Source organism: Chinchilla lanigera, unplaced genomic scaffold (genome assembly GCF_000276665.1).
Source record: "Chinchilla lanigera isolate Chin_1 unplaced genomic scaffold, ChiLan1.0 scaffold00019, whole genome shotgun sequence".
Lineage (NCBI taxonomy): Eukaryota > Metazoa > Chordata > Mammalia > Rodentia > Chinchillidae > Chinchilla > Chinchilla lanigera.
The window spans coordinates 21,556,098-21,581,708 of NW_004955420.1; the positions used below are offsets into that span (position 1 = coordinate 21,556,098).

Sequence of the window (25,611 nt, forward strand, 5' to 3'; positions counted from 1 at the left end):
GCTTTGGCCTCTTTTTCACTGAAGAGATTTGCGATGTGCAGTATAATTTTTGGTACAGAAAAAAATGTCAAGAATAAGCATAGGGCTGGAGATATAGCTCATTGGCACAAGCGCCTGCCTGGCAAGCGCCAGGGTTCTGAGTTCAATTCCTGGTACCAAAAAAAGAATAAGCGTTGATAAGTACTTAAGTTTGTAAGTTCATAAATCTAAACTTCCAGCCCCTAGTGCTCAATCATGTCTTAATCAGTTTCTTTCTTCTTACAGATTTCAGCGACAACTGTCTGAACCCTGCCACCCCTTCCCTCCTCAGTCAGGAGTGCCCGGGGATAACCGCCCCAGTTACCACCGGCAAATGTCGGAACCAATTGTCCCTGCAGCCCCTCCTCCCCCTCAGGGATTCAAACAGGAATACCATGACCCGCTCTATGAACACGGGGTCCCTGGAATGCCGGGTCCCCCAGCGCATGGGTTCCAGTCACCAATGGGAATCAAGCAAGAGCCCCGAGATTACTGCGTTGATTCAGGTTAGCATAAAACCGTGCCATTCCTTTCATCATTTTCAAATGAAATTGCTTCATTTCTTCAATACTTATCATTATTGTCTTCTGTCTGCAAGGCTTTGGGGCACAGTTTTGTAGAAATTGCTCTCAAGGGCTGGGCTTGCAAACCAAAGGAGTGGGAGGCCCTTGATTCAAGCCCTAACGCTGCAACAACCACCAAAAGAATCGCCCTAAAAGAACTCGGCAGTAGTACGGCAGACACGGTCATGCATAATTGAACACAAAATAGAACCGACACCAGTCTGGAATGGCATCCTTTGTTAAGATGTATTAGCCTTACGTTCAGTGGACACAGGGAACACTATTTCTGTCCGTTAGTGCCATCCTAGTTTTGTGGTTTTGCTTTTGAATACAGCAGGCCCATTCATCCCCCAGTCTGACTACAAGAGAGTCCATGTGCAGGACAGGATTCTTTTTGTTCTTGAAGTGAATGGCGATCAGAGAACGCTCTTGGTGTTTCATAGGTGTATGGGGCGCTGGGGACACTTGAAAGAGCACTCTCGTCGCTTCATAGAATTCACTGCTGTTACAGTGATTGCAGCCGGGAAGGTCCTTGTGTCCCTTAGCAGCTACCATAGGCACCAAGAGCAGTGTAGCTTGCAAGGGCACCTATTGTTTGGCCTAGGAACTTCTTTTTTTTTTTTTTTTTAAACTTTTTGAGGCAGGGTCTCACTGTGCAGTTCAGGCTGGCCTTGAGCTCATTTTGTAACCCAGACTGGTCTCAAACTTGCAGTGATCCTCCTGCCTCAGCCTCCTGAGTGCTGGGATTATAAGCATGTGCCACCACACCCGGCTTGGCCTAAGAACTTCACATCCATAAGTTTAATCTGCCTAATCTCCCACCCCGTAACTCACTCTCTGTCTACATGTCTTGTAGGCTAGCTATACTAAATGTGACTGTTAGGGGGAAGGAGCATTAGAATTTTGCAGCTTGCACATTTAGGAACTGTTTCCTCCTCTTCGTTTCTCCTTTTCTTTCCAGAAATAACTAAACTTCTTCACTCTTTTCTGGGAATTAGTGCTAAAGGAAGTTAAGGGTAGTTGATAGGCTCTTCAGCTTTCTCTTGAGGGCTTTTTCTGAAGACCCTGGGGAAGGTTGGGGCAGTGTGAGCCTGAGTGACCTTTTGTAGCTGGTGTGGGGTGTAGATACAGATAACACATGGATTGCTGCGTTTGAGGCAGAAATGGTATGTGAGAGGCCAGGGAGGGAGACAGAGCATGGCCTCTGTTGCTTTTATGATGGAAAAATGAGTCAGGTAGTGGTCACTTGTAAAAATGCCTATTAGCGTTCCTCTTGAAGGCTTTGGGGCTTTTTTCCTGGAAGTAGCCACGTCCAGCAATGTTTTTCCCTTTGGGGTTGACATTTTAACCTGTCCCAGCTTGTTCACCTGTGCAAACCAGCACTCCCAGCAAGATACTCAGCAAATATTACCATATGTGTAATTCTTCCACCTCCTCTTACTGGGAATGAACCCAGGGTCCTTGTACTGGACCACATCCCCCATACCTATTGTTGTTATTTGAGACACTCTTGTTAAATTCCCCAGGCTAGGCTTAAATTTGTGATCATCCTACCTCAGCCTTCCAGAGTGCTGGGGTGACAGGCGTGTGCCACTTGCCCAGCTTGTAATTCTTTGACCTGAGTCGTATACCTGGGTGACATGTCATCCCCACCTCACTCCTCTCATGAACATGTTGACACCAAAAGACCTGAAGAAGAGATCACCTGAATACAGTTTGGTTTCAGGGTAACACGCCCAACTGGCTTAGCAACTTCAGATAGGCTAATCTCTTTGACGTAAAAATACTACACCACTTGCAGCAGAATTGGATGTGACCCGCTGGGTGTGGTGGACGACGCCTATAATCCGAGCGCGTGTGTATGTGTGTGTGTGTGTGTGTGTGTGTGTGTGTGTGTGTGTGCACATGCACAAACACTGAGGCATTGTGAGTTTGAGCCCAGCCCGACCTACAAAGACAGTTCAAGGGCAGCTGACCTAGATAGTGAGACCCGTCTCAAAAAGACAAAAGGAGAGAGAGAATTGGATGAGACTGTCTTCAGTGAAATGAAGCAAATTGAGGACGATCTAAAGCAATCCTCCCTCCCCACCCTAGAGCCCAGGAGACCAAGCTGGGCCTTTTCAGAACTCTCTTGCCGGATTTAACATTAGTTAATTTCTACACTTAGTGACTTTTGAGGGGAGAAGCATCATTTTCTCTTTCCATGACTCTTAATGAGAGGTGCCTTGCTTTCAGATGGTAGGAGGCAGTGTTTCTGATAGGGCTTAGTGGGGCAGTACCTCTTTCCCACACAAGGCCAGAGGTATTGCCTTGGAGCAGGAGGAGGTATGGGGTGTTACTGCTGCTGAGCTGATTCTATGCGCTGCTTCTGCCGAAACTTGACAGACGTGTGTACATCTGTGCTTCTCTTTCAGAAGTGCCTAACTGCCAGTCATCTTACATGAGAGGGGGATATTTCTCCAGCAGCCATGAAGGTAAGGAGTTTGCTTTTTAAAAAATAATAAACATTTGCCAGGCGTGGTGGCATGTGCTTGTAATCCCAGCACTTGGGAGGCTGAAGCAGGAGGATCACTGTGAGTTCAAGGCCTGTCTGAACTGCATAGTGAAACCCTGTCTCAAAAAAAGCAAATAAATAAGTAAATGAACAAACAGACAAACATTTAAGCCAGGTGTGTTGGCCATCCCTGTAATCCCAGCGTGCTGAGGCTGAGGCAGGAGGACCGCTGCCTGAACTGCAAAACATTCAACTGTAAAATTGCTGTTTGCAGGTTGAAATTTAAGATCATAGATTTAAACTCTCCTTAGCTGATGATGAAAGCTAACTGATCATAATCGACAATTCTCTTGCTCATAGGGTTTGAGATATGCTCCTAAAGACAGTGAGGGTACCATCATTTTTAGCAGCGATGACCCTAACTTATAAGAGTTCATAGGACAATGGGAAGAAAAAGGGAAGTTCTTGGTGTCCACACTTCCAGATAGATCAGCCTAAACTGGAATTTAGGAATTGTGTCAGTGGATATAGGAGGTGGATATAGGAGTGCAAGGACATCTTGGGAAAGACTTTTAAAATGTGTTTCTAGGTTCTCCTTGGTTTGGGTGGTAGCCTTTCCTGGTAACTGCTCAACGAGGAATGGTTGCCATGGTTCCCATGGAGTGAAATCTGAGGTGTGCTTCTCTGGTTTTGAGAGATGAGAGAGGGATATCAGAAGGGAGGTGGGAGTGAAGGAGGTTGACGGGACTGTGTAGAGCTGTGTCATGTACAGAACACTGGAAAGTCACCAAAGAAACGTTCCTAACAGGATGCATTTAAAGGTGCTTTAAACTGGCCGTGGTGGTGCACACTGTAATCCCAGCACTCGGGAGGCTGAGGCAGGAGGATCATTGTGAGTTTGAGGCCAGCGTGGGCTATAAAGTGAGCTGAAGGTCAGCCTGAACTGCATAGCGAGACCCTGTCTCAAAACAACCAAATAAATAAATAAAAAAATAAAGATGCTTTAAAGGAAAAAGAGAACAAATACAAAGCAACGTACCCAGAAACCTGACTTACCATCTGTCCTGACATTTATTGGCACACAAAGATGACGACTGTATGTCAAGGATGTGCTATCTATTCGAATTCTTAAGGCCGGTCTCTTTGGGATCAGCTAGTTCTGGAAAGCTCTGAGATAATCTCATTGTAATTAGGAATAAGAGCGGTGGGCAAGGTTGAGCCTATGACTTTGCCTTCATTAGCGCTGACCTAATTGGGGCCAAAGTCATTTAGAGCGAATAAGATGCAGATGTCCCCGGCATCAAAGCTCAAGGAAGTGGTCAGAGTAGAGCTAGAATCTCAGAGTTCCCTGGAGGAGCTTGCTTTTGAGCTACGTTTCTTAAAAAATAAACCTGTAGCTTACCACAAGCAATAAATGTTGGATACTTGGAATTTAGAAAATGCAGACAGCACTCAGGAGGCTGAGGTAGGAGGATCACCGTGAGGTGAGTGTGTGTGTGTGTGTGTGTGTGTGTGTGTGTGTGTGTGTGGATTTGAACTCAGGACCTTGCATTTGCCAGGCAAGTGCTGTAACCGCTGAGCTATATCCCTGGCCCACCGTGAGTTTTAGGCCAGCCTGGACTATAAATATAAAGCAAGATCCTGTCCCCAAACAACCAAAACAAAACAAAAAAATTACAGACAGGAAAAAAAGATGCAGTGAAATCTTACTGTCCAGAGATAATCATTAACTTGCCACGTAGCCTTCTATTCCTTTTATGCTTGCAGGTCATACAGGACTCATTATTTTACAGTCTGTTCTTTACAATAGCCTCATAGTCATCAGCTCCCGCTCAGCACTTATTATGTCTCAAAGCCTGTTTGAAGCTCTTTATTTAATAGTCACCACAGTCCTCTAAAATACTTCTCGTAGTTGCATAGAGTGCTGAGGAAATTGGGGCTCAGACGGGTTATAAAATTTGCTCAAGATTGCTCTTGGTGCTACAGGCCTATAACCCCAGCACTCTGGAGGCTAAGACAGGAAGATCACTGAATTTGAGGCCAGCCTGGATGCCACCGTGAATTTAAGACGGGCCTGAAATTGCATAGCAAGAGTCTGTTTAAAAAAAAAAAAAAGATTTGCTCCTGGTCCTGTGGCTGAGAAGATGGAGCCAGAACTCTGAGCCAAGTGTCACATTCTTCATCGCCCTCCATGCTGTAGTCAGCGTTGTTGCTATGGCATCCAGCATTCCTGTGATTCCTCCTTAGCGGCTGCACGGAGCTCACTGCGTGCGTGCGCGTATGCATTCAGCTGATCGCCTCTTGCTGAAAATGTGGCTGTTTGCAGATTATTCACAAAATAATCTGAAGCGGACATTTGTGTAACTAAATCTTTTTCACATGCTCCGCCCTCCCGTTAGTTCTTGATGCTGAGTCCCTGAAACTCCTAGGTTAAAGGGCTGTGACACTGCAGGGCACCCTCTGCCAGTTTTGTGCCCCTCCACCCGTTTTGTTGTTTGTCTTCAGTGCATCATCACAGATTTAGAAAATTCAAGATTCTTTAGCGAAGTAATTTTATGGGAATGCAGAGGAGGAAGGGGGTGCTTTTGTTGCCGGGAGCGTAATTAAGCTGTTGGAGCCTTTGCTGAATAGCTCCTGCATGAATGGGTGACAATGGCAGATCAGTCGGCTCATTTGGTGGAAAGAAGGCCGGTTGGTTGGGGGCTGAGATGAAATCTGCGGGACGAGCAAGGCGTGGCGAGCTAGGCTTGGGGCTGAAGTTACACTTCAGGGCAGTCACAGCTTGAAGGGCTTGCCTTCTTCCAATGACTGAAACAGGAGAGGTTGGGGGTTTTTTGTGTTTTTGTTTTTTGTTTTCTTAGACTAGGTTCCCCAGAAGCATACCTTGTTTTCTGTCAGATGTTAAGTATCCAGAAGACTGTGGTTCCCCAAACCTGGGGCATCAGCTTCCCCCGGGACTTGATAGAAATATGCAGTCTCGGGTCTCACTCAGAAGCTTCTCGCAGTCTGCTTTCACAAGCCCTGCAGGAGTTGCTGACATCCCCTGAAGTCTGATACCTGCAGAGTAGTGCTTCTCAGCTTTGGCTTCACAGTTTGCGGGTGCAAGGTGGGGGGGGGATGTTAAAATGTCTTGATCCATTCTTCACCCAGAGCAATTAAATCACAAAATCTAGGATGCGATCCAGTATCTTCTAAGCTTGAGAAGCACTCACCTCTAGCATTTTATTTAGATGATGATCCAAAGAACTGTACCTCTGAAACATTGGCTGGTTTTTTGGTTTTTTTTGTTTTTTTTTGTTTTTGGTTTTTCTCCGGTACCGGGAACCGAACTCACGACCTTGCACTTGCTAGGCAGGCGCTTTGCCGGTGAGCTAAATCCCCAGCCTCAACATTGGCTGGTTTTGAGGAGCAATTGATTGACAAGTTCCTATGGGTAGCTGTTTCCCACTGGCTCAGTCAGAGGGGCGACTCAGCGTTTCCCCGGGTGCCTTGTCGTATCCTTAATGAGCGTGCAGCCCTGGAGAGGAAAGGCAGTGTAAGGGGCCGCTGGCTGTGATGGGCACGGTGGTGTGGTCCTCTCATCCAGGTTCCGGATGTTTCTATAGAAGCAGTTGATGTCTACAGCAGGCAGTCAGGAGGGAGCTGGGCAAAAGAGGGAAGGAGACATTTTGCATAATTACAACGTTTAGGAAAGAGTATGCCCTTAAAGAAAATATTTTTAGTACGGCATCAGGTTGCTTACTATACAGACTGTCTATGGTGAGTGTGTGCGCCCCTCCCTTCGCCTGACCCCACACACATGCATCTTTTTGGGAAGAAGCTATTCCCAAAAAGACGGGCGTTTTTAATTGTTCTAAATTTCCCTGGCGTGGTTTTTCTGTCCTTTTCATACAGGAGTGACCTCAGATGCCCGTGCAGCAGTTAGCGAAACAAGTGTTTCTGATTGGCATCAGCGATTGCTAAGATAGCTGTCCTGCCTGACGCGCTCACCTGGAACCCTTGCATAATGTCTTGAATCTTTCATTTCCATTCTGCCCCACAAATCGGCTCTTCCTTCCTGCCACCTTTATCTGGGCGATGAAGTGGTTGTGGCCACAACTGAAATAACTGCAAGTGCAGCTGATTGAGATTTCACTTAAACCAACAGCATTTCCCAGATGTTTTAGAGGCTCACATGTGACAGTAGCTAGAAACCACGAAGTGTATTGAAACAGGACTCTCTATAGGCCTTGGGCTGATTAGTTTTTGAAAACCAAAACAAGAATTTAATCTACATTTATGGCAGTTGTGTGTGTGTGTGTGTGTGTGTATGTGTGTTTATGTAACATTGAACATTTGTATAATATTATGAGTATATGTGCATTATATTGACCTCAGAGGAGGAAAAGTTCTAAAAGTAACACGGCAAGCTTGAGAAGTATATACATTTTGAAGTAGTTCACTTACAGTCACCTTATAATGAGACCATTTAAACATGCCTGGAATGTCAAAATGCATATGGGGGGGTCCAGAAAAATACAACTGCCTAGTAGCCAAGGTTAAAAGCATGCCGGGTAAAGGATTATGTCTTACTAATGAAGTGCAAATTTATCAGGAGTCACTCAATGCCTTGGAAATGTTTTCTTAAAAAATAAAGAAACCCAAATAACAATAACAAATACATAAACAAAAACAGCATAGAGAACAATAAAAGTGATACAGAATTTTAAAACATGGTGATAGGATATTAACAATGTTGTTACATGATACCATCTTTAAAGTAAATCTTTTTTTAACGGTAGACTACAGAGCTCTCATTTATTCAGATATTTATTGAGTACTTCTTAGGTACAAGGTGCTCTGAGGCCAGGAGATAACTCAGGATATGGTTCTTATCCTCAAAGAATCTGGCCTCCTTGACAAAAGATGTAAGCTAAAGCTCTCACACTGCAGTTAATTTCTTAACAGTACTTTGTGCAGTGGCTGTGTGTGTTTTTTTTAACTATCATTTATTACACATGTATGTTCCAGCAGCTATTCTTGGCGCTCTGTAGTAAAGATAGTGATCGATGGAACAGACTGTGTATTAACTCATTAAATTCTCATAACAACCCTGTGAGGCAGGGATTATTCTCTTTCCCAGCCTTCCCTGATGAGGAAACTGGGACACAGATGGATGAATTTATTGAAGATCACACAGTTGATTGGTTCCACCAGTCTGCCCCCTACACACACACTCTTTAACTTCCACAGTACTTTGTGTCTCCCTTACTTCCTTTTCTCTTCATTGGCTTTCTCCCTCAGTTGATTCTCACTGTTCCCCCACCCCCAGCATAATACCTGGCCTAAATATTTTGTAGATTCAATAATAAATAAATGCCAATAAAGTGAACTTCATTTGATGTAGTTAAGCAACAGAGAAATCGTGCCTGGGGCTAAGGAAACAAAAGTCAATAGAACAAACCTCAAAGACAGTCTCAGCTTCCTCCAAGTTAGGCCGGTTTTTTTCCAGGCCTGGGCCTCTTTACATGGTGCTGGTTCTGTCAAGGAGCTGCTTGATCTGGGCTGGTTGTGCAGAAGCAGAAAGCAGTAGAATCAGGTGTTTGCTGCTTTATCCATGGATTATTCCAGTCACAGCAAATCCCTCGAATGCTAAGGCAGGCTCTTCCCTGTGGAACCCTTTCTCCTCCTTCGTACAGGTGTGCAGTACACACTCACCTGTACTGCACAGCCTGGTCAAGCAGTGCACAGCAAGCCCAGAGAGGCCTCATTTCTCAGACAGGAGCTCCTGTGAAGTGCTTTGGTAGAGAAATACACACTGCAGTTCTAAGACGGAGAGAAGGATCCCCCTCAGGAGATCTACCAGCTGGCTTTGGTTTTACTGTTCTTTGTTTGAGTCAGGGTCTCACTGCATAGTTCAGGCTGTCCTTGAACTCACTGTGCAGCCCAGGTTGGCCATCAACTGACTACAGTCCTCCTGCCTCAGCTTCCCAAGTGCTGGGATTACAGGAGTGTGCCATCGTGCCTGGCTGCCACGTGGCTTCGGTTTGAACCTCTGATCTTCTCAAGGTGCCCCGTGACATGGTTGGCACTAAGTGTATAGGAAGGGTTCATGGACAGAGAAGGTCAGGCTGTTCTCCTTGACCCACTTATTCCTGTATCTTACTTTCTTTCATTTCCTTCATACACCTCTGCGAACCAATCACTTCCTTTCTGAGATCTCAGTTTTGGGGTCTATGCAGTGAATACGCTTTATTGCTAGAAAGTCTCCCAAGGTCCTTACACTGTGCTTGGTGATTCTACTTCCACCTTGCTCTGAAATATATTGCACTCCGCAACCCACTCTGGGCCCGATCTTTCTTCACATAGGCAATGTTCTTTACCGTCCAAGCTTCCCTGACTAGATGAAATAGGTGGGTAGCTTGGACCAGTTCGTAGGAAAGATGAAATTAACATTTGCTAAAAGGAAAGTGGCAAGACTACATACAGGTCACATAAACCCATCCAGCTGGGCAAACCAAAATAGACGAGCCCTCTTTGCAGATTCATAGCAGCTGACCCACGCAGTCCTCGTAAGCAAGACGTGAAGGGACCTACTGGTGACTCAGTGCTTCCCGCAGCCTTAGCTGTCACAGCAGGAGTTGATGCCGCTTCAGCTGTGGCTCAGCTGATCACATCAGAGCTCCAGTGCCTAGGTCCTTTCAGAGTCGCCTGAGACTGAGCCTGGCATAGACACAGCAGTGGGGCTTAGGCCCTGACATGACAGAACTCTCGTGTAGTCCTTCAGTCTGTAGTTGTACTACAACGCAGAAGCTGCTAAGCAACATAGTCTTTCTCTTTAAACTCCTGCAGGTTTTTCATATGAAAAAGATCCCCGGTTATACTTCGACGACACTTGCGTTGTGCCTGAGCGACTGGAAGGTAAGTAACCCATCCGAGGGGTGATGCTTTTAAAAGATACGGTTGGAGATGTCACAGTCCCTCAGACCGTCTCACCCAGTTAATGACTAAATGGGCAGAAATGGCTCCTTTTGTCCAGATTGCCTGAGAAACCCTGGGCAAAAGTTGTAGCGCTTGGATTTTTGTCCCGAACAGGCAAAATCAAGCAGGAGCCCACCATGTATCGGGAAGGGCCCCCTTACCAGAGGCGAGGCTCACTCCAGCTGTGGCAGTTCCTGGTCACCCTGCTTGATGACCCAGCCAACGCGCACTTCATTGCCTGGACCGGCCGAGGCATGGAGTTCAAGCTGATAGAACCGGAGGAGGTAAGCGCTGCACGCCGGGCACGGGCGACTTGACGTGTGGTTGCTGATGACCACGTTGGTTGTTTAGAAGCTTTTTACTGTAGTAAATATGCTCAGCTCATCCTCTCGCTAGACTGGCAAGAGGGCTTGGCTGTTTCCTTCCTGTTAACAGGACAGTTTGCATGGATAGGTAGAATCCACCAATACATGAAATGTTTATGGGACCCTCCCTCGTGGAAGGTTGTTCAAGTGTTTGAATCACACAGAGCTGCCTTGGTCTCAGACCTTGTCCATCAGGCTCCCTATCTGAAACTGTGAACCTAAAAGAGTATGAGATTTCTTAAGAGTATAAGATTTCCATAATGGAACTAACACCCTGCATACTTGAAATGGCACCAACATGGAAAAAGAAAATTATCAGCGATGAGTCAGTCTTAGAACTTCGTTTTTTTTTTTAATAATCCTGCCCTTAACCCAGGGCCTTTTTTTTCCTTTTTCTTTTCTTTTTTTTTTTTTTTTGCGACAGGGTCTCACTATGCAGTTCAGGCTGGCCTTGAACTCACTTTGTAGCCCGGGCTGGCCTTGAACTCGCACCGATCCTCCTGCCTCAGTCTCCTGAGTGCTGGGATTATAGGTGTGCGCCACCATGCCCAGCTCCAGGGTCTTGGTTTTTCATTTTGCTCCAGGGTCTCTCTCAGTTGCTGCAGCTAGACTTGAACTTGCAGTCTTTCTGCCTCAGCCTCCTGAGTGCTGGGATTACAGATGTGCACCACCACGCCCAGCTGGAACTTTGATTTTTTTTTTTTAAAGTGTTAGGTAGCATCACTCCATTATTCTGTTAAGAGAAAAAAGAAACATTGCTACCTACTTTTTGTTCACAACTGTTGACAGAAAAGCTGAGGACAGAACCTGTGCCATTTCTTCAATGGTGAATGCACAGTATAGGGGCTGGGGATTTAGCTCAGCAGCACAGTGCCTGCCTGGCAAGCGCAAGGTCGTGAGATCGATTCCTGGTACTGGAAGAAAGCCAAAAAAAAGAAAAGAAAGCACAGTATAGAATCCCTGAATCTCACTGAATATCATGCAATAAAGTAAATTAAACAAGACTGTCCATGTAACCTACTACAAAGGGGGTTAATTTTAGTTTTTATTTGATTTAGAATCTAAAGAAATTACAAATGGAAAAGAAATAACTGCCTCTCAGAACTGCTGTGTTGCTCTTAGTCGTGTGTGCTTAGGTGTGTGAGTTAAAGGAGCAGAGCAAAAAGTACCTTGGGGTTAGGTAAAAAGGTGATGGAAACAGGACCCTTGGAAAGCATGTGAGCAAGGACTGCAGTTTCAGATGCTGGCTGGACTCCGGGGCTCCCTGGAGCACACCGGCCGGATGATTCAGCACAGCAGGAGGTAACAGCCCAGCACTTGGTTTGGAAGAAGTGGCCTAAAAGTTGAAATGGGAAAAGGAAGCGAGAATATGGATTCGGAATCTAATCCTGATTGATAGGAGAATACAGCAGGCTTCCCTAAAGGCTGCTGTGAAGACGTGTGTATTCACTGGGTTCATTCATGACCCTGGCTGTGTGTCTACATCTAGTCCTGTAAACAGCTTGTAGTTGGGTTGGGTTCTGGTCTACCTGCCGAGCCAGACTCTGCTGTGTTTTCCCGCGAGTTCTTTCCGGCTGAGTCCTGTGGAAGTGGACCGCGTTTCCAGCTTCCAGCCGTCCTGGAGGTGCCCTGCCCCTCATGAGGCCTGTCCTTCCCCTTGCCGCTTTCCTGATAACATGGCCTAGCTTCTGTGAAGCGCTAGGAAAGCACGTCACGTTGACTCCCAACCAACTCAACTTGTGGAGGGTTTCGGAAAGTCGGTCGGTCGTGTGGGCAGCTCTTATTGATTTATCTTGTTTCACAAACAGAAGCTTTTATTACTTTATGGCCATTGCCTGAGGCCTGAGCACAGGCTGTCCAGCTGCAGGTAAACCTGGTTATGACCCTTTGTAAAGCTGTTATTGAATCTGCTGCTCTCCTACCAGTGGTAAAGAAAATGATGAACAGATGGCAGAGGGCCCCTGCTTTCTTAATAAAGAAAGTAATATTAATCCCGAATGCTCATAAATGCCAAGCCCCTGAGTCACATGTGTGAGTGGCCTGTGGTGGCCTTGAGCCTCTCTCTGTTGATTGGGCAGCTGTGTTTCTTCAGGAATTGTTCTTTCCACTTCACCTTGAAGCCCCCAGCATCCTGCCAGCCACAGATGCTCTGTTCTCACCCAGGCCCAACGGGGCTCCCGGCGTGCACTTCGGCTGCGGGACACGCAGCATTTGCTGAGTTCCCCCCTCTGCTCCTCTGTTCTTTTTAATGTCAGGAAGATACCAAGTCCTGGAAGAAGCTGTAAGGAGTCGTCATGGGGGAGCTTGAAGGGTGAAGCGGAGGAGGGAGCTGTTGGGGACGTAATTGTAGGCAGCTGTGTGGCTGAGTAGTGCACTCTGGGTAATTATCCGTAATACCCATTACACTGTGCATGGAAATTGTGGTTTTAGAACTGCGTTTTGGCAGACCCCCTAATCAAATGTCTTTTGATAGTCATCCAGCTTAGCACCCTCTCAATTATGACTGACTCGGCTTTAATCTGGAGCCATTTTAACTGTGAATCTGCATTAATGAATATTTTGGGGGGTAGGGTTGTTTGTTGAACATGTGGCAGATAAGTGATGCCACGGGAGGTTTTAAAGGACGGCTGCTAGAAAAACCGCTCCCTGTGCCTCGAGCCTGCTCTCTCCTGGAAGGGGAGGAGGAGCTAGGTGGATTTTTTTTTTTAAAACTCTTTCCCAGTCAGGCCTCAGGATGTGTGCGCCTCCCTAAGTAACTAGTGGAAGGTGTGAAAGAAAGACCAGGCCGGTAGCGAGTGCCTGCTTGCTCCCCATGCGACAGAAGAAGGGCAGCCCTCAGCTCCAGCTGCTCTGGAGCTATGCCGCCTCATGCATTGCTATAGAAGGAGCAGCATGCTCAGGGCTACTGAATCATAGGGCTCTGTCCCAGGAGGATGAGTCAGTAACTATGGCTACCAGAGCTGCTTCAAAATCTGTGCATTACACAAAAAACCTCTCTCCCGTGAGCTAGTGAATATGTAAACGACGGCAAAGGGAGGTCAGCCCTGACGTTGAAGAGTGTTCAGAATTGTTTCCCACCACCAGAACAGAGGAGAGTGATGAGGCGAGGCTTCCTGGCAATTTCCCCGAGTCACCTGCGCAGACAGCAGGTAAAGACGAGTTTCAGGGAGTTGTTGCTGTTGGACAGGGCAGCAGGACTCGCGCTGCTGTCAGATTTCCCTTCTTACCGCTCTTTCCCTCGGTTGAAAATGTTTGTCCTCTCAGACCAAGGTGTCATCGTTGGTTAAGTTTGCCTTACGGGCTGTTTTGAGGATGGAATGGAGTGGGTGCATTATGGAGGAGAGAGGATGCCTCTCAGCGGTTGTGTGCCGGAAGGGTGTGGAGCCCTGGACTGCATGGAAGCGGCTTTCATGGGGCTTCGTGCACAATGGAGTAGAATCCCGACTATTGAATTTTTCTAACATAATTAAGACAGACGCATTCTTCCTTACCAGATCATTCCTGGTATTTATCAAAGGTCATTTTAGGATTCTGAATTAAAGAGATACTGCTTTCATTCTGCCCAAAATCTTTGTGTGTAGTGTTGTTTTTGCTCTACTTGCCTACTCCGAATTCAGCATTTGGCTTTTAAAATCTCAGAAGTACCAGTTTGTCATTTTTCTTCAACTCCCGAAACTGACCAAAAATGTTAAAAGCATGACAACTGCTTTCCACACATGGAGAGAGCGCTGAGGAAACTCAGACTTCAGGCTTGTCCTTCTCCTTCCTGCCTTGGTGCACTCATCTGCATGCATAGGGCTTTGGAAGTGGAGATGCTGAGAACAGGACCTGCGTGGTTGCCCTGGTAACGGGGTGGACTCCACTAGGAAGTTTGCTTTTTCTACGGCTTCTCTGCCCAAAGCTCCAATTACATCTCCGCATCACTGCACCTCAGGTGGACTGGGCTGGGTATAATGTACTTCAGAACTGTTCGGGAGGCCCTGTTAATTTTTCATTAAGTGGATAATGGCGCTACGTGCTTTAATGTCCATTCTGCAAGTCTTCTGGGAGCAGCGGATTGGATGGCAGCGGGCCGAAATGATCCGATTCCCCCTTAGTCCGTGAGCTGTAATAAGTAAACATGTCGCAGCCCCTCTCCAATCTTATTAGAATTGAACTTTTGCTCTGCTGGCCCATTAGCAACTCACTAGCGTGTTTCTAATGTTTCAGGAATGACCATTCTAATTATTCCTTATTGACTGCTACAGAAACCATAGCACTTAATGGCAACATGTTAATGGGCGGTGAGTATTGGTCAATAATTCATACGTCGAGAAGCAGTAGAGAGCCTGCATCCTCTGGGATGCTAGCCAAGTGCTGTGCAGTCTTAAAGTGCTAGGATGCTTCTGCCTCGAAGTCTCACCTCCTAGCAGCTGTAACCAAGGCATCACCATTGTTCAGGGTTTCTCTTGAGGGGATTAAATGCTTTTCCCTTCCAGGTCAGAGAAATGGATCATTGGCCAAGGCAGGCAGGCGGGTTACAGAGCTGGCACTGCTGGGGCCGGGAGAAGACTATAAGCCCAGAGAACGTGTTTCCATCGCTCTTTGCTTTCCTTGTCCTTCAGGTTGCTCGGCGTTGGGGCATCCAGAAGAACCGGCCAGCCATGAACTACGACAAGCTGAGCCGTTCTCTACGCTATTACTATGAAAAGGGCATCATGCAGAAGGTGAGCCGTGGCGAGGGACACTTGAATTACTCTGTTTACTTTCAGGGAGGATGTCCAGGGCTTCTCTAATAGCACCAGGTGTAACAGCCAAGAGAAAATGCCAGCTTCCTAAATGATTCTGTGGTAGGAAAGAGTTGTGAATCAGTCATAAGAGATGGTAAGAGCACCTGTAATGCCCTTGGGTACGTGCAAGCTACAAGGTGCTGATGAAAGACACAACAGGAAAATTGGCTTCCTCTGCTGTGCTTAAACTTGTCCTGGTTCCAAAAATGTCCAGAAACAGGCCAACCATTCTACCTACCTATAAAGGAAAACATGAGGGAATCAACTTTGAAATTTACTCCCTCTAGAGCTTGGTTGAAGTCTGGATGTTAAAACACCTTCACTTCCAAATAGGTTGGCTTGATACTCTCAAAAGTGTTAGAGGAGGGAGAAAATCTTACTTCTTCAACTCTATACAAACTGGAACTCAAGTTAAAAACCCAAGGGTGCAGGTTGCTCTTTTTTGAGTTTTTGACCAGGAATCGAACCCAGGGCCTTGTGCTTGCCAGGCAGGTGCTGTACCACTGAGCTACCTCCCCGGCCCGCAGGTTGCCTTTTGCAAAACAGGATAAAGCCTATTTTGAAGAAGCCAGGCAGCTCAGAATCCTTACGAGGGTAGGTGATGAAGTACCCTAATGTTAAAATCTCATGGGTAAGTGGAAGATGGGAACAGAAAATCTTCTTTTGGTCTTTCTCAGCCACCAAATTTTATACTGAGCAGTTCCCAGACTCTGACATTTACACGTGTCGGCAGCCTACATGGTGGAGTGTGAATGAATCCTTTATCCAAAACGCTTGAGACCAGATGTATTCCAGGTTTCGGAGTTTTTTAGATTTTGGACTGTGCAGAGACTTTACGGTTAGAACATCCTTAATCTGTGCAACCATCACCACAAGCACTTGTAGAAAACTTGGTCACGCCCCCAAAATAGAAGCTCTTCCCATTAGTGGTCACTGCACATTTTCTCGAGTTCCCAGTCCCCTTCTCCTGTTAGTATTATTGCGTCAGAACCTGCATTTAGGAAGGTGTCAGTGTTCCTTTGCTGTTTCCCAGTTCCAGAACCAAACCAACCTGAGTGAATGAGGGAATGTAACCGAGGCGCAGTAATTTAGAACAAGTGCAAATGAGTTTGTCCTATGACTGGCTTCTAAGTGTCTGAAGGAAGCAGAAGAGAAATTTATCTCTGAGAAGGAAGTAGGCAGCGAGTGTAGGAAGACCTGCAGCGAGGGTGGGTTGAGATCCCTGTGCTTTGAAGAAAATCTCTTAGGCCCGTAAGTCCTTTATTTGCAGTAAAATAGGAGAAAATAAGCCCTTCCCTAATCTCACAGGGTAATATATTTTTTAATGTTCTCTCCATTCCAACATAAGGGGTGGTATTGCTTTATTGACTACATGATCTGAGCCTAATGAGAACTAACTAAAAAGATAAATGATAACTGTCAATATGGGAAGAATGGTCCCCCATAGCCTCAGTTTTTGAAGGCGGAAAATTTGAGGTCCATACGTTAAGACTCATGATGTATTAAACCAGGACTGGAGGCCATGGTGCTTTTGGCTTCTGGGCTAATATTATTGTGATTGTTTCTTCCTGTCTCATTCTTCCATACAAAGCGACTTCAGGACTAGAATTTAAGGTAAAAGTAAGCTTGGAAAACTAAGGGATGATTGATTGCATTTTTTTGCTCCCTTCAGACTTGCTTTGGTGAAGCGTCAAGTCATTTCCTATACCCAGTCCTGATTCCTGGTGTTTGAGTTCCAAGGAATGTTGTTTAGGTGACTGGACCTAGAAGTGTCACCCTAAACCTGCCAGGACAGTTGTGCTGGCACTGTAGCAACAGATTTCTGAAAACCAAAATTTAGGAACAAAGCTATGCATACTGCATTTGAGAAGAGATTTTAGAATCACAGCAAAATGATGGAAAAACAGAGTTAAACTCAGTAATGCAAATTTTTTTAGTCTAAAATGTATCAGAATTGCCACGGCCTTTCCCTGCCCTTCTGCATTATCTGACAGAAGCTGCTAATCAGCTTTGATTTTCAGGGTTCTGTACGCTGCTGCTCTATTGCTAAACAATGCAGAGTGGGCAAGCCCAGCGACCTAGATGGCTGGTCCGCTACGTGATGAGGCCCTTGAATAATCAAGACTCCTGCCTCTAGTAATACACAATGCGTTAAATCCATGGAAAGGCAGTTATGGGTTCCTTCAGCGTGGCAGAACCATGCAGTGTATAATTTAAAACTGCAGGTAGATCCAGAAGCATTTCTCCTTGGCTTTGGAACATACTTAAAATTTCCACACAAGCTCCTTCCTCAAATTCCTAACCCGTCAAAGTAACAAATCCACCCCAAGAAGACTGTAAACTTCGGAGGTGATTCAAACTGGGGTCTGGCTTCTGCATGATACCACTCAGACGTGGAACCCCAGGCCCCAGCTTCAGCAGAACTGTGCTTCCTACGCTTTCTGCACTGTCAGTGTAAGACAAAAAGTGAAGATTTTGCCTATGTGGTGTGAATCTGAAATTCAGATACTGCCTCTTTCAACTGCTGAGCTGTGCTGTCAACAAAATTCTTGGCAGGTGATAGGTCCCCAAGACTTCTCACATACAAATGATTTGGATAATCAGCTACTAATGAGCTTTTGGTTTGGGGCTCCCTGAGAGGTTGGTGACTTAAAAATACATCATTTTCTTCCCTTGCCCGCCCTGTTTCAGCTGGGCCTTATAAGGGGTGTTTTCTCTCACAGGTGGCTGGGGAACGATACGTTTACAAATTTGTCTGCGACCCGGATGCCCTTTTCTCCATGGCCTTTCCGGACAATCAACGCCCGTTCCTGAAGGCAGAGTCCGAATGCCCCCTCAGCGAGGAGGACACCCTGCCCCTGACCCACTTTGACGACAGCCCTGCTTATCTCCTGGACGTGGATCGCTGCAGCAGTCTCCCCTACGCCGAAGGCTTTGCTTACTAAGTTTCCGAGCGGCTGAGCGGCCAAACCCTAGAGCTAGCAGCTCCCATTCAGCAAACGAGGGCAGTGGTTTTGTTTGTGTTCTTGGCTATTCCTAAAGCTTGCCCTTTGAATATTATCTGAGAACCCGAGCCGGCTCTGGATTGACACCCTTACACACGGATACCTTGGCTGGGAGTGGGAACAGGGAGGGGGAAAAAGTCACCCCAGGCGGTGATTCTCACAAGGTTTCTGGGAAGAGTGGGAGTGGAGCCTCCTTAGCACCATGGACAATACATGTAAAGCAATACCTTGTTCAGGTCCGTACCCGCAAGAAGGACCGAGTGTGTGACAATCTGCGTTGATCATGGACAGCTAAGTGTCTGTACACAGAAGGGCTCTGATTTGCACAGTTTATAGAAAAAAGAAGTCATAAGCCCTAACAGAGGAGGTAGGCTTCGCTGGGGAGGTCCAGAACAGATCATTAAGGCTTTAAAATACATCTTAAGATTTGCGAGTTCTGGCTCACTCTGGATGTGCCCCCTTGGTCCAGGAACTGGACTCAGGACAGCTGTTACCCACTCCGTTGGTTCTCAAATCATAAACCATCGCTTCTCTTGGGAATCTTCCCGGCCATGTGGTCACCAAATAGCTCAAGCCCCCCCTCTTTCTTCCTAGTCACATGGCTGAAGGTGGTTGGCTTTCATTTTGGAAGGGCGATTAACACTTTTGACAGTATTTTGTTTTGCTTTGATTCGGGGGGATTGTTTTTGTGTTGGTGGTTGTTTTGGAAAAACAGTTTATAAACTGATTTTTGTAGTTTTGGTATTTAAAGCAAAAAAACAAAACAAAACAAAACAAAAACAAACCTTTTGGTAACGGCACTGTGTCCCTTAGGCAGGGCCGTGCCGACTTCCTATGACGCCGCAGCTTGAGAGGGGCTTGCCGGGGCTCCCCCCGGCCGTGTGAAAGCCCGCCTTGTTGCCTGCCTTGTGCCCTCTGCGCCAGACAACCCAGCAGAACGTTTGCACCCAAGTTGTATATTTTTGAAGTGTGCAGGGCAGCCTGGACACAAGCTTAGATTCTATGTGTATAGTGCACCACGTTCAGTAACGTGCCCCCTGGGAGGCAGATGTACATACTACATGTTGTGTCCTGGTCACCTGGAACCTGGTCACCTGGTGGGAACCCAGGGCTACTTCCTTGGGCATGACTGATGGCAACTGCCATTTCACCAGTTTGTTTTATTTACCTTTTTCTTTAAATCTTGGACTATAAACCCTGCATAAGAATTCAGTAGGGTTTGAGATTTACACGTGACATTGACAGGTAAGGCAGTGCTAGTATTCTGGTTTCCTGCCACTTTTTTTTTTTTTTCTTAAAGTTTCTTCTGGTTGCTGTATTATATTGGTGAAGTTTAAAACAACCAAGCTAAAGTTCTGTGCAAGTTGTGCTCAAGGTAGAGGAGAAGTGGCTAGAAAGCGGTAGTATGTGGCGGCCTGCTATTGGTGGTGAGGGCTGTGTGCCCCGCAACAGGCTCGGCGCATAAAGGATGACCGCGCTGTCCTCGTGTGCGCGAGGAGACAGTGCTCACTCCATGAGTGTGAGACGCTGCAGTGAAACGCTGTTCTGTAACAGCGCTCCATGGTCCCCGGTATGACCAGCAGCGCATTGGTGAAGTCGACAAGGACAAATTGTGTGTCCTACAGCTATGAAAACATGAGATTTTCCTCTACTGGAAGCTAATTAGCCCACGAAAGTTTCAAACCTGTTGCTTGGGTCTTAATTAGCGTCATACTCTAATCAAAGGACTCTTTCTAAACCATATTTATAGCTTTCTAATCTACACATAGTCTATACATAGATGCATATTTTACCCCCAGCTGGCTAGAGATTTATTTGTTGTAAATGCTGTATAGATTTTTTTCCTTTCTTTACTTATACTGGTTTGGGGTGGTTTTTTGTTTTTCTTCTTTCTTTCTTTCTTTTTTTTTTTTTTTTTTTGATGAATTTATGCCGGTTTAGCAAGTATGAAAATAATCTTCTGTAGTCTGAGCTGTCCCCTCCCCTGCTGTGACTACGAGGCCTGTGCTTGCGGGGTGTAGGACGGAGGCATCACCATTGCATTCCCATTGGACTCATGCACCTCCCAGATGGTTTTGGTTTCTTTCAGAGTTTTTGGGGGTTGGTTCATTTGCTTCTTTTCCAGAGTGTGGAAAATCTACAGTGCAGAAAGGCTTTAACCTGCCGATTGATTTTTAAATACTTCCCCCCGCGCAGGGCTGTATGCATCCTGCCAAGCTGCGTTATATTCTGTACTGTGTACAATAAAGAAGTTTGCTTTTCGTTTACCAAGCGCCTGGAACCAGCCTCGTTCTTGCCTTCAGGGATGTAGTTTTCCAAGCAGGGAAAAGCTGTTTGGCTTCTCCATCCCCTACCCTTCTACCCTTACCTTCTGCCTCAGCCGGTTAGTCTTAAGTGTGTAGTGGTAGTTGAGGAAGCTTAACCTAGAAAGAAGCGTAAACAGCTCCTACTAAACTCTGGCTAAAAGTTCGATCCAGAAGAGTAGGAGGTAGGTAGGCAGACCTTCTCCAGCCAGTGCTGAGCGGAGATCATGCTGTGCCCCAACGACCAGCTCTTCTTAGTAACTGGTTTCTGAAAGTATATTTTGTGTTTGCGTTTTAGATTGTATGAAAAGATGCACTAGACTGAATGTGTGTGGTTTTTTTAAGAGCAGAATATATTTATCAAGGGAAAGAAAGCTGCTGTCCAAGAGAGGAACAGAAGGGGGCCTGAGTGGATTCCCCGGGAACCAGTCTTTTTTAGGGACTTGATAGAGCAAAACCATGAGGTGAGGTGGGTCCAAGGTGGGGAAAAATGGGAAATCATGAGGTGGGACAAAATGGCAATCAGTCAGTAAGATTCCAAGTATAATTGCTCAGGTAAAGATGATTAAGTCAGGATCAAATGGGAACGCAAATCATGTAGCAAGTGGGCATGAATAGAGAACAGGGACTCTTCCTGTAGGGGGTTGGGTTAGTGACTGGCTTTTTTAAGGTGATTGCTACCTATTTAGAGTATCATCCTCTGAGGTCCATCCCTAGGGAAGTACGTGGGCACATTTGTTTCATCTTTTCAGACTGAGTGGGTTTTTTTGTTTCTTTTTGAGACAGGGTCTTGCTATGCACTTCAGACTGGTCTGGGGCTCACTTTGTAGCCCAGGCTGGTCTTGAATTTGCAGCGATCCTCCTGCCTCAGCCTCCCGAGTGCTGGGATTACAGGCATGCACCACCGCACCCGGCAGACTGAATGTTTTGAATCCCAGAATTATTTTAGTTTAGCCCCTTAGGTGGATACTTTGAAAGCCAGCAAAACCTTCAAAGACCATTTCCTGTTTTTCTCCTGACAGGTATTGCTTTTGACAAGTAAAAGTTTTACTAATGGTTGGTTCATTTAAAACAAAACAGCTGGGCGTGGTGGTGCATGCCTGTAATCCCAGCAGTCGGGAGGCTGAGGCAGGAGGATCGTTGCGAGTTTGAGGCCAGCCTGGGCTACAAAGTGAGCTCAAGGCCAGCCTGAACTGCATAGCGAGACCCTGTCTCAAAAAGACAAAAAATAAATCAATAAAATAAAACAAAACAAAACCCCAGCTTGCTGGGCTTGGTGGTGCATGCCTATAATCCCAGCAGTTGGGAGGCTGAGGCAGAAGAGGATCATTGCGAGTTCGAGACCAGCCTGGGCTACAAAGTGAGCTCAAGGCCAGCCTGAACTGCATAGCGAGACCCTGTCTCAAAAAGACAAAAAATAAAAAAAAAAAACCCAGCTTGTGCTTTTTCTAGCCGTGCGACTGTGGGTGTGTTTCCTCGAAGCCTGCCTGTTGCTCATGACTATGTCATTTTGGGAGGCTGTGGCAGGAAATAAAGTTGGCAGGGTTGTGTCCAGGATCGCAACATCCAGTGTTCTTTCACCACCTTCTGCATCCTTAATTCATGCTTTTCAAGACTCCTGTTACAGCAGAGAAATAAAGTGGAGCCCTTTTTCAAGCCTAGAACAGAGGCTTTCTGTCGGTTTATCTACTATCTTTCTTTCACTGGTTTACAAGCCTTTAAGTGTAGAAACATCCGAGAGTGAATCGGGGCACAGCCGCTTGAATGGGAGCTTGTGGGGAGTGAATGGATGTCACAGAAGCCCCATTAGGTTGGATAGATGAAGGAAAGATGCTTGGGGCGCAGGGGTGGGAGATGCGGGACAAAAGACCTCTCCTCTCAGCTTCCCCACGATAAGGCTTTGACAGTCAGCTTCCCATTATTCCCGGGCTCATTATCCAACCTAGGCCCAGACAGATCATTAACCTAATGCGGGAGGTCACCAAACACTGCTGCCCGGCTACTGCTGGGCGCTAGGGTAAGGGAGCCAGAAGACGTGAAGTTTATTCTTCACCAGGGCCCCTTTTCGCGAGCCAAGCCAGAGGAACAATGCTTATTCAGTTGCTGGATGACAAAGAGGTAGTGTGAGGGCAGAAGAATGCGGTTTTGAAAGCCAGGCTATGTGCAGAATCTAAATTGTAATGCAGCTGGGACAAATGTAAACTAATGTGGAAGAAAAACACCCATGTGCCCAGACGGTTGGAAACCTTGGACAGACGGTCGGATGCCCAGTGGTGCAGGTGGTGGGAGCACGGTGTGTGGCCCCTGAAATGCCAGCAAGCTGGGAAGAACCCAGAGAAATTATCAGTGTTAATGCAAATATATAAGGTAAACGTTGATTCTATTCAGCATGTGTACTGTACTGAACTAGGTGGTGGGGTTAGGGTGAGTTCACAGGCAACTGTGCCCCTTTGAGCTTAGAAATCCTCTCTAACAGCCCCTTTAGAAGGGGCCCTTGAATGACCAGCCTTGCTGTGGCTCCAGCTTGCAGTCTGGCACTCCATCCAGTGCTGGATTTGTTGACCTTGGCAGTGAGTCTCAGATCGCTAACCTTTGGATAGCACTTTCCAGTTTACAGAGTGCTTTTTTTTTTTTAATCTCCATTATCTTTTTGGCAGGCCTTCTTAAACGGTAACACTTCGTTGAAATTGAATCTGAAAATGTGAGTGCCCGTCAGTCTCCAAAATTACCTCTTTGGAATGTTTTCAGGGGCTACTGTGGAAATAAGACCAGACCCTCAGAGCTGGAGGTCTGGTTCTGGCTGCAGTGCTGGGACTGAGGGTCTTAAAATTCACAGTCTCAGAGGGTCCGTGAGGGCACTGATGAGCTGCTACTTCCAGAGCTCAGGAGTATTCAACAGTTAGCAAGGAACAACTCTCCACCCTGAAGCAGCTTCAGAGCTGGCCTCCACCACGGAAGGCATTGTTTTCCAAGCAGTGGGAAGCATCCACTAAGCACCTACTAGATGCCAGGCACTGCTGGAGGCTGAAAAGAAATGATATAAATGGCACTTTCAAATGGAAGGTTTTGCCAGGCATGGTGGCATATGCCTATAATCCCAGCACTTGGGAGGCTGAGGCAGAAGGATCGTTTCAAGTTCAAGGCCAACCTGGGCTACAAAGTGAGCTCAAGGCCAGCCTGAACCGCATAGCGAGACCCTGTCTCAAAAAGACAAAAAAAAAACCCAAAAAACTAAAGGTCTGTTTGTGGTAACCTCTTCAATGTTTTAAAATGCTGCTGGCTTCTGCTTGCGCACCATGGCACCATCTTGCTATCCCTTCGTTGACCAGAGGCTGGGGCAGCTGCAGCATTTTATCCACCAACTCTTGTCCCTATGGGTTGAAGTTTGACCCTGAAGCTGTTAACTCTTCAGTGTACTTAATATTGGGAAGAGAAGAGGGTAGGTGTTGGTATCAGTTAACTTGGATGGGCAGGGAGCTGCTGTAAGTGATGTCTGCTGCCGCTATCTTTAAAACAACGAGCAGGGCGCTCCTGGATGACCTTGTTTCCTGACCTGAGGTAGGAAGTCTCTCCATCATTCACTTACTATATATCCATTGCCTGCTGCAGAAGAAACTATGACAGACACTTGGAGGGTGGAGGGCGAGTCACAGTAAAGCTCACCCTCCTCTCCCTTAAGCAACTCACAGGTTTGTGGGGAAAACATTTCTCTACATGAAACTACAATATAAAGTCAAAAACTGTATTAGTCATCCAATAAATACTGCCTGTTCCATGCCAGGCACTGCTCTGGGATTGGGAGAGGGGAGAAAGAAACCTCTGCTCTCAAGAATCTTCCATTCAGGGGCTGGGGATTTAGCTCAGCGGCAAAGCGCCTGCCTGGCAAGCACAAGGTCGTGAGTTCGGTTCCCGGTACCGGAGAAAAACTAAAAATATATATATAAAAAAAAATCTTCCATCCGGGGAAGGAAGCAAAACAAATGAAATAAATAAATGATAGCATTTGTTAGAGGATGTAAAGTACGATGGAAAAAATAAAGCAAAGGACATACAGTGAGTGAGAAAGGTGGAGGACTGCAGTTTTAAATAGTCAAGGAAGACCTCACAGTTGAGCGAAGACTTGATAGAAATGGCTGTGAGATGGTTTTCTGAAAGAAAAGTGAAGCTTTGAACATGCTTGTAGTGTTTATGGAATAGCAAGGAACATGGAAGCAGATTGGAAACAGCACAGTAAGAGAAAAAAGAGCGTCGCAGGTTGTATCGCCTTGGGCGTGTAAGATTTCTAGGACTCTGGCATTTATCCTATTCATGTTTGGCTATTAAGAGTTTTTTGAGCTTAGAAGTGACACCATTCGATGCATACTTGAAAGGATCACTTTGCAGACGGCAAAGAAGAAAGCAAAAAGACCAAATTGTAAACTGCTGTAGTAATTCAGTGGGGTGAGGTGGTAGTTTGGACAAAGGGCATGGGCATGAGGGGTCAGATCTGGATACAATTTTAAGACAGAGGCAATGAGTTTTGGACATGTAAACTGAGTGGGGAAAGGGAATCAATTACAGCTCCAAGGGTTTGGGCCTGAGCAGAAGAAGGTTGAAGTTACCATTAGCTGAGACAGAGGCGGCGGAGGGAGAACAATTTAAGGTGGGCATGGGAGAACAGGCATCTAACGTGAGATGGCTGTTAGCGATCAAATGGGAGTGCCAGTTGGGATATCCGATGCTGGAGCTCAGAGAGAGATCCTGGCTGGAGATGGAAGTTAAGAGATGTCAGTGTGTACCAAAGTGTTTAAAACTGAGAGTGGATGAGATCCAGGGGGGAGTTTTGTAACTTATTTTTTAAACAACACATTTTTGAAATCATTCTACATCAAGAAATATTCCTCTACATGCCATTTTTAATAACTGCATGCTGTTCCACAGTGCATATGTAACATTAGGTATGTTTAAGCAGTCACATTCACTGGAGATTAAAACGCTACAAATATATGTCCCAAACCAAGCCAAGTGATCTACCTTGCCCTGAAGCAAGCAAACAATAGTTTGGGCCTTTTGTAATAACCCTAATTAATGACCAAATCCTACTAATTTTACCTTCCAAGTGTCTCTCAAATCGACCTCTACCATTGGTATCATA

General features: G+C 46.2%; 1 protein-coding gene across 1 annotated transcript in view; it reads left to right on the forward strand.

Moving 5' to 3' along the window:
* Positions 1-20,442, forward strand: part of Etv5 (ets variant 5) — a 72,720-nt gene extending 52,278 nt beyond the window's left edge. The window contains exons 5-10 of the mRNA XM_013513339.1: positions 265-524; positions 2,996-3,055; positions 9,907-9,975; positions 10,150-10,319; positions 15,005-15,106; positions 17,893-20,442. Of these exons, the coding sequence (XP_013368793.1) occupies positions 265-524; positions 2,996-3,055; positions 9,907-9,975; positions 10,150-10,319; positions 15,005-15,106; positions 17,893-18,114 (883 nt within the window). The 3' untranslated portion in view covers positions 18,115-20,442. The remainder of the gene's footprint in view (positions 1-264; positions 525-2,995; positions 3,056-9,906; positions 9,976-10,149; positions 10,320-15,004; positions 15,107-17,892) is intronic.
* Positions 20,443-25,611: the final 5,169 nt, after the last annotated feature.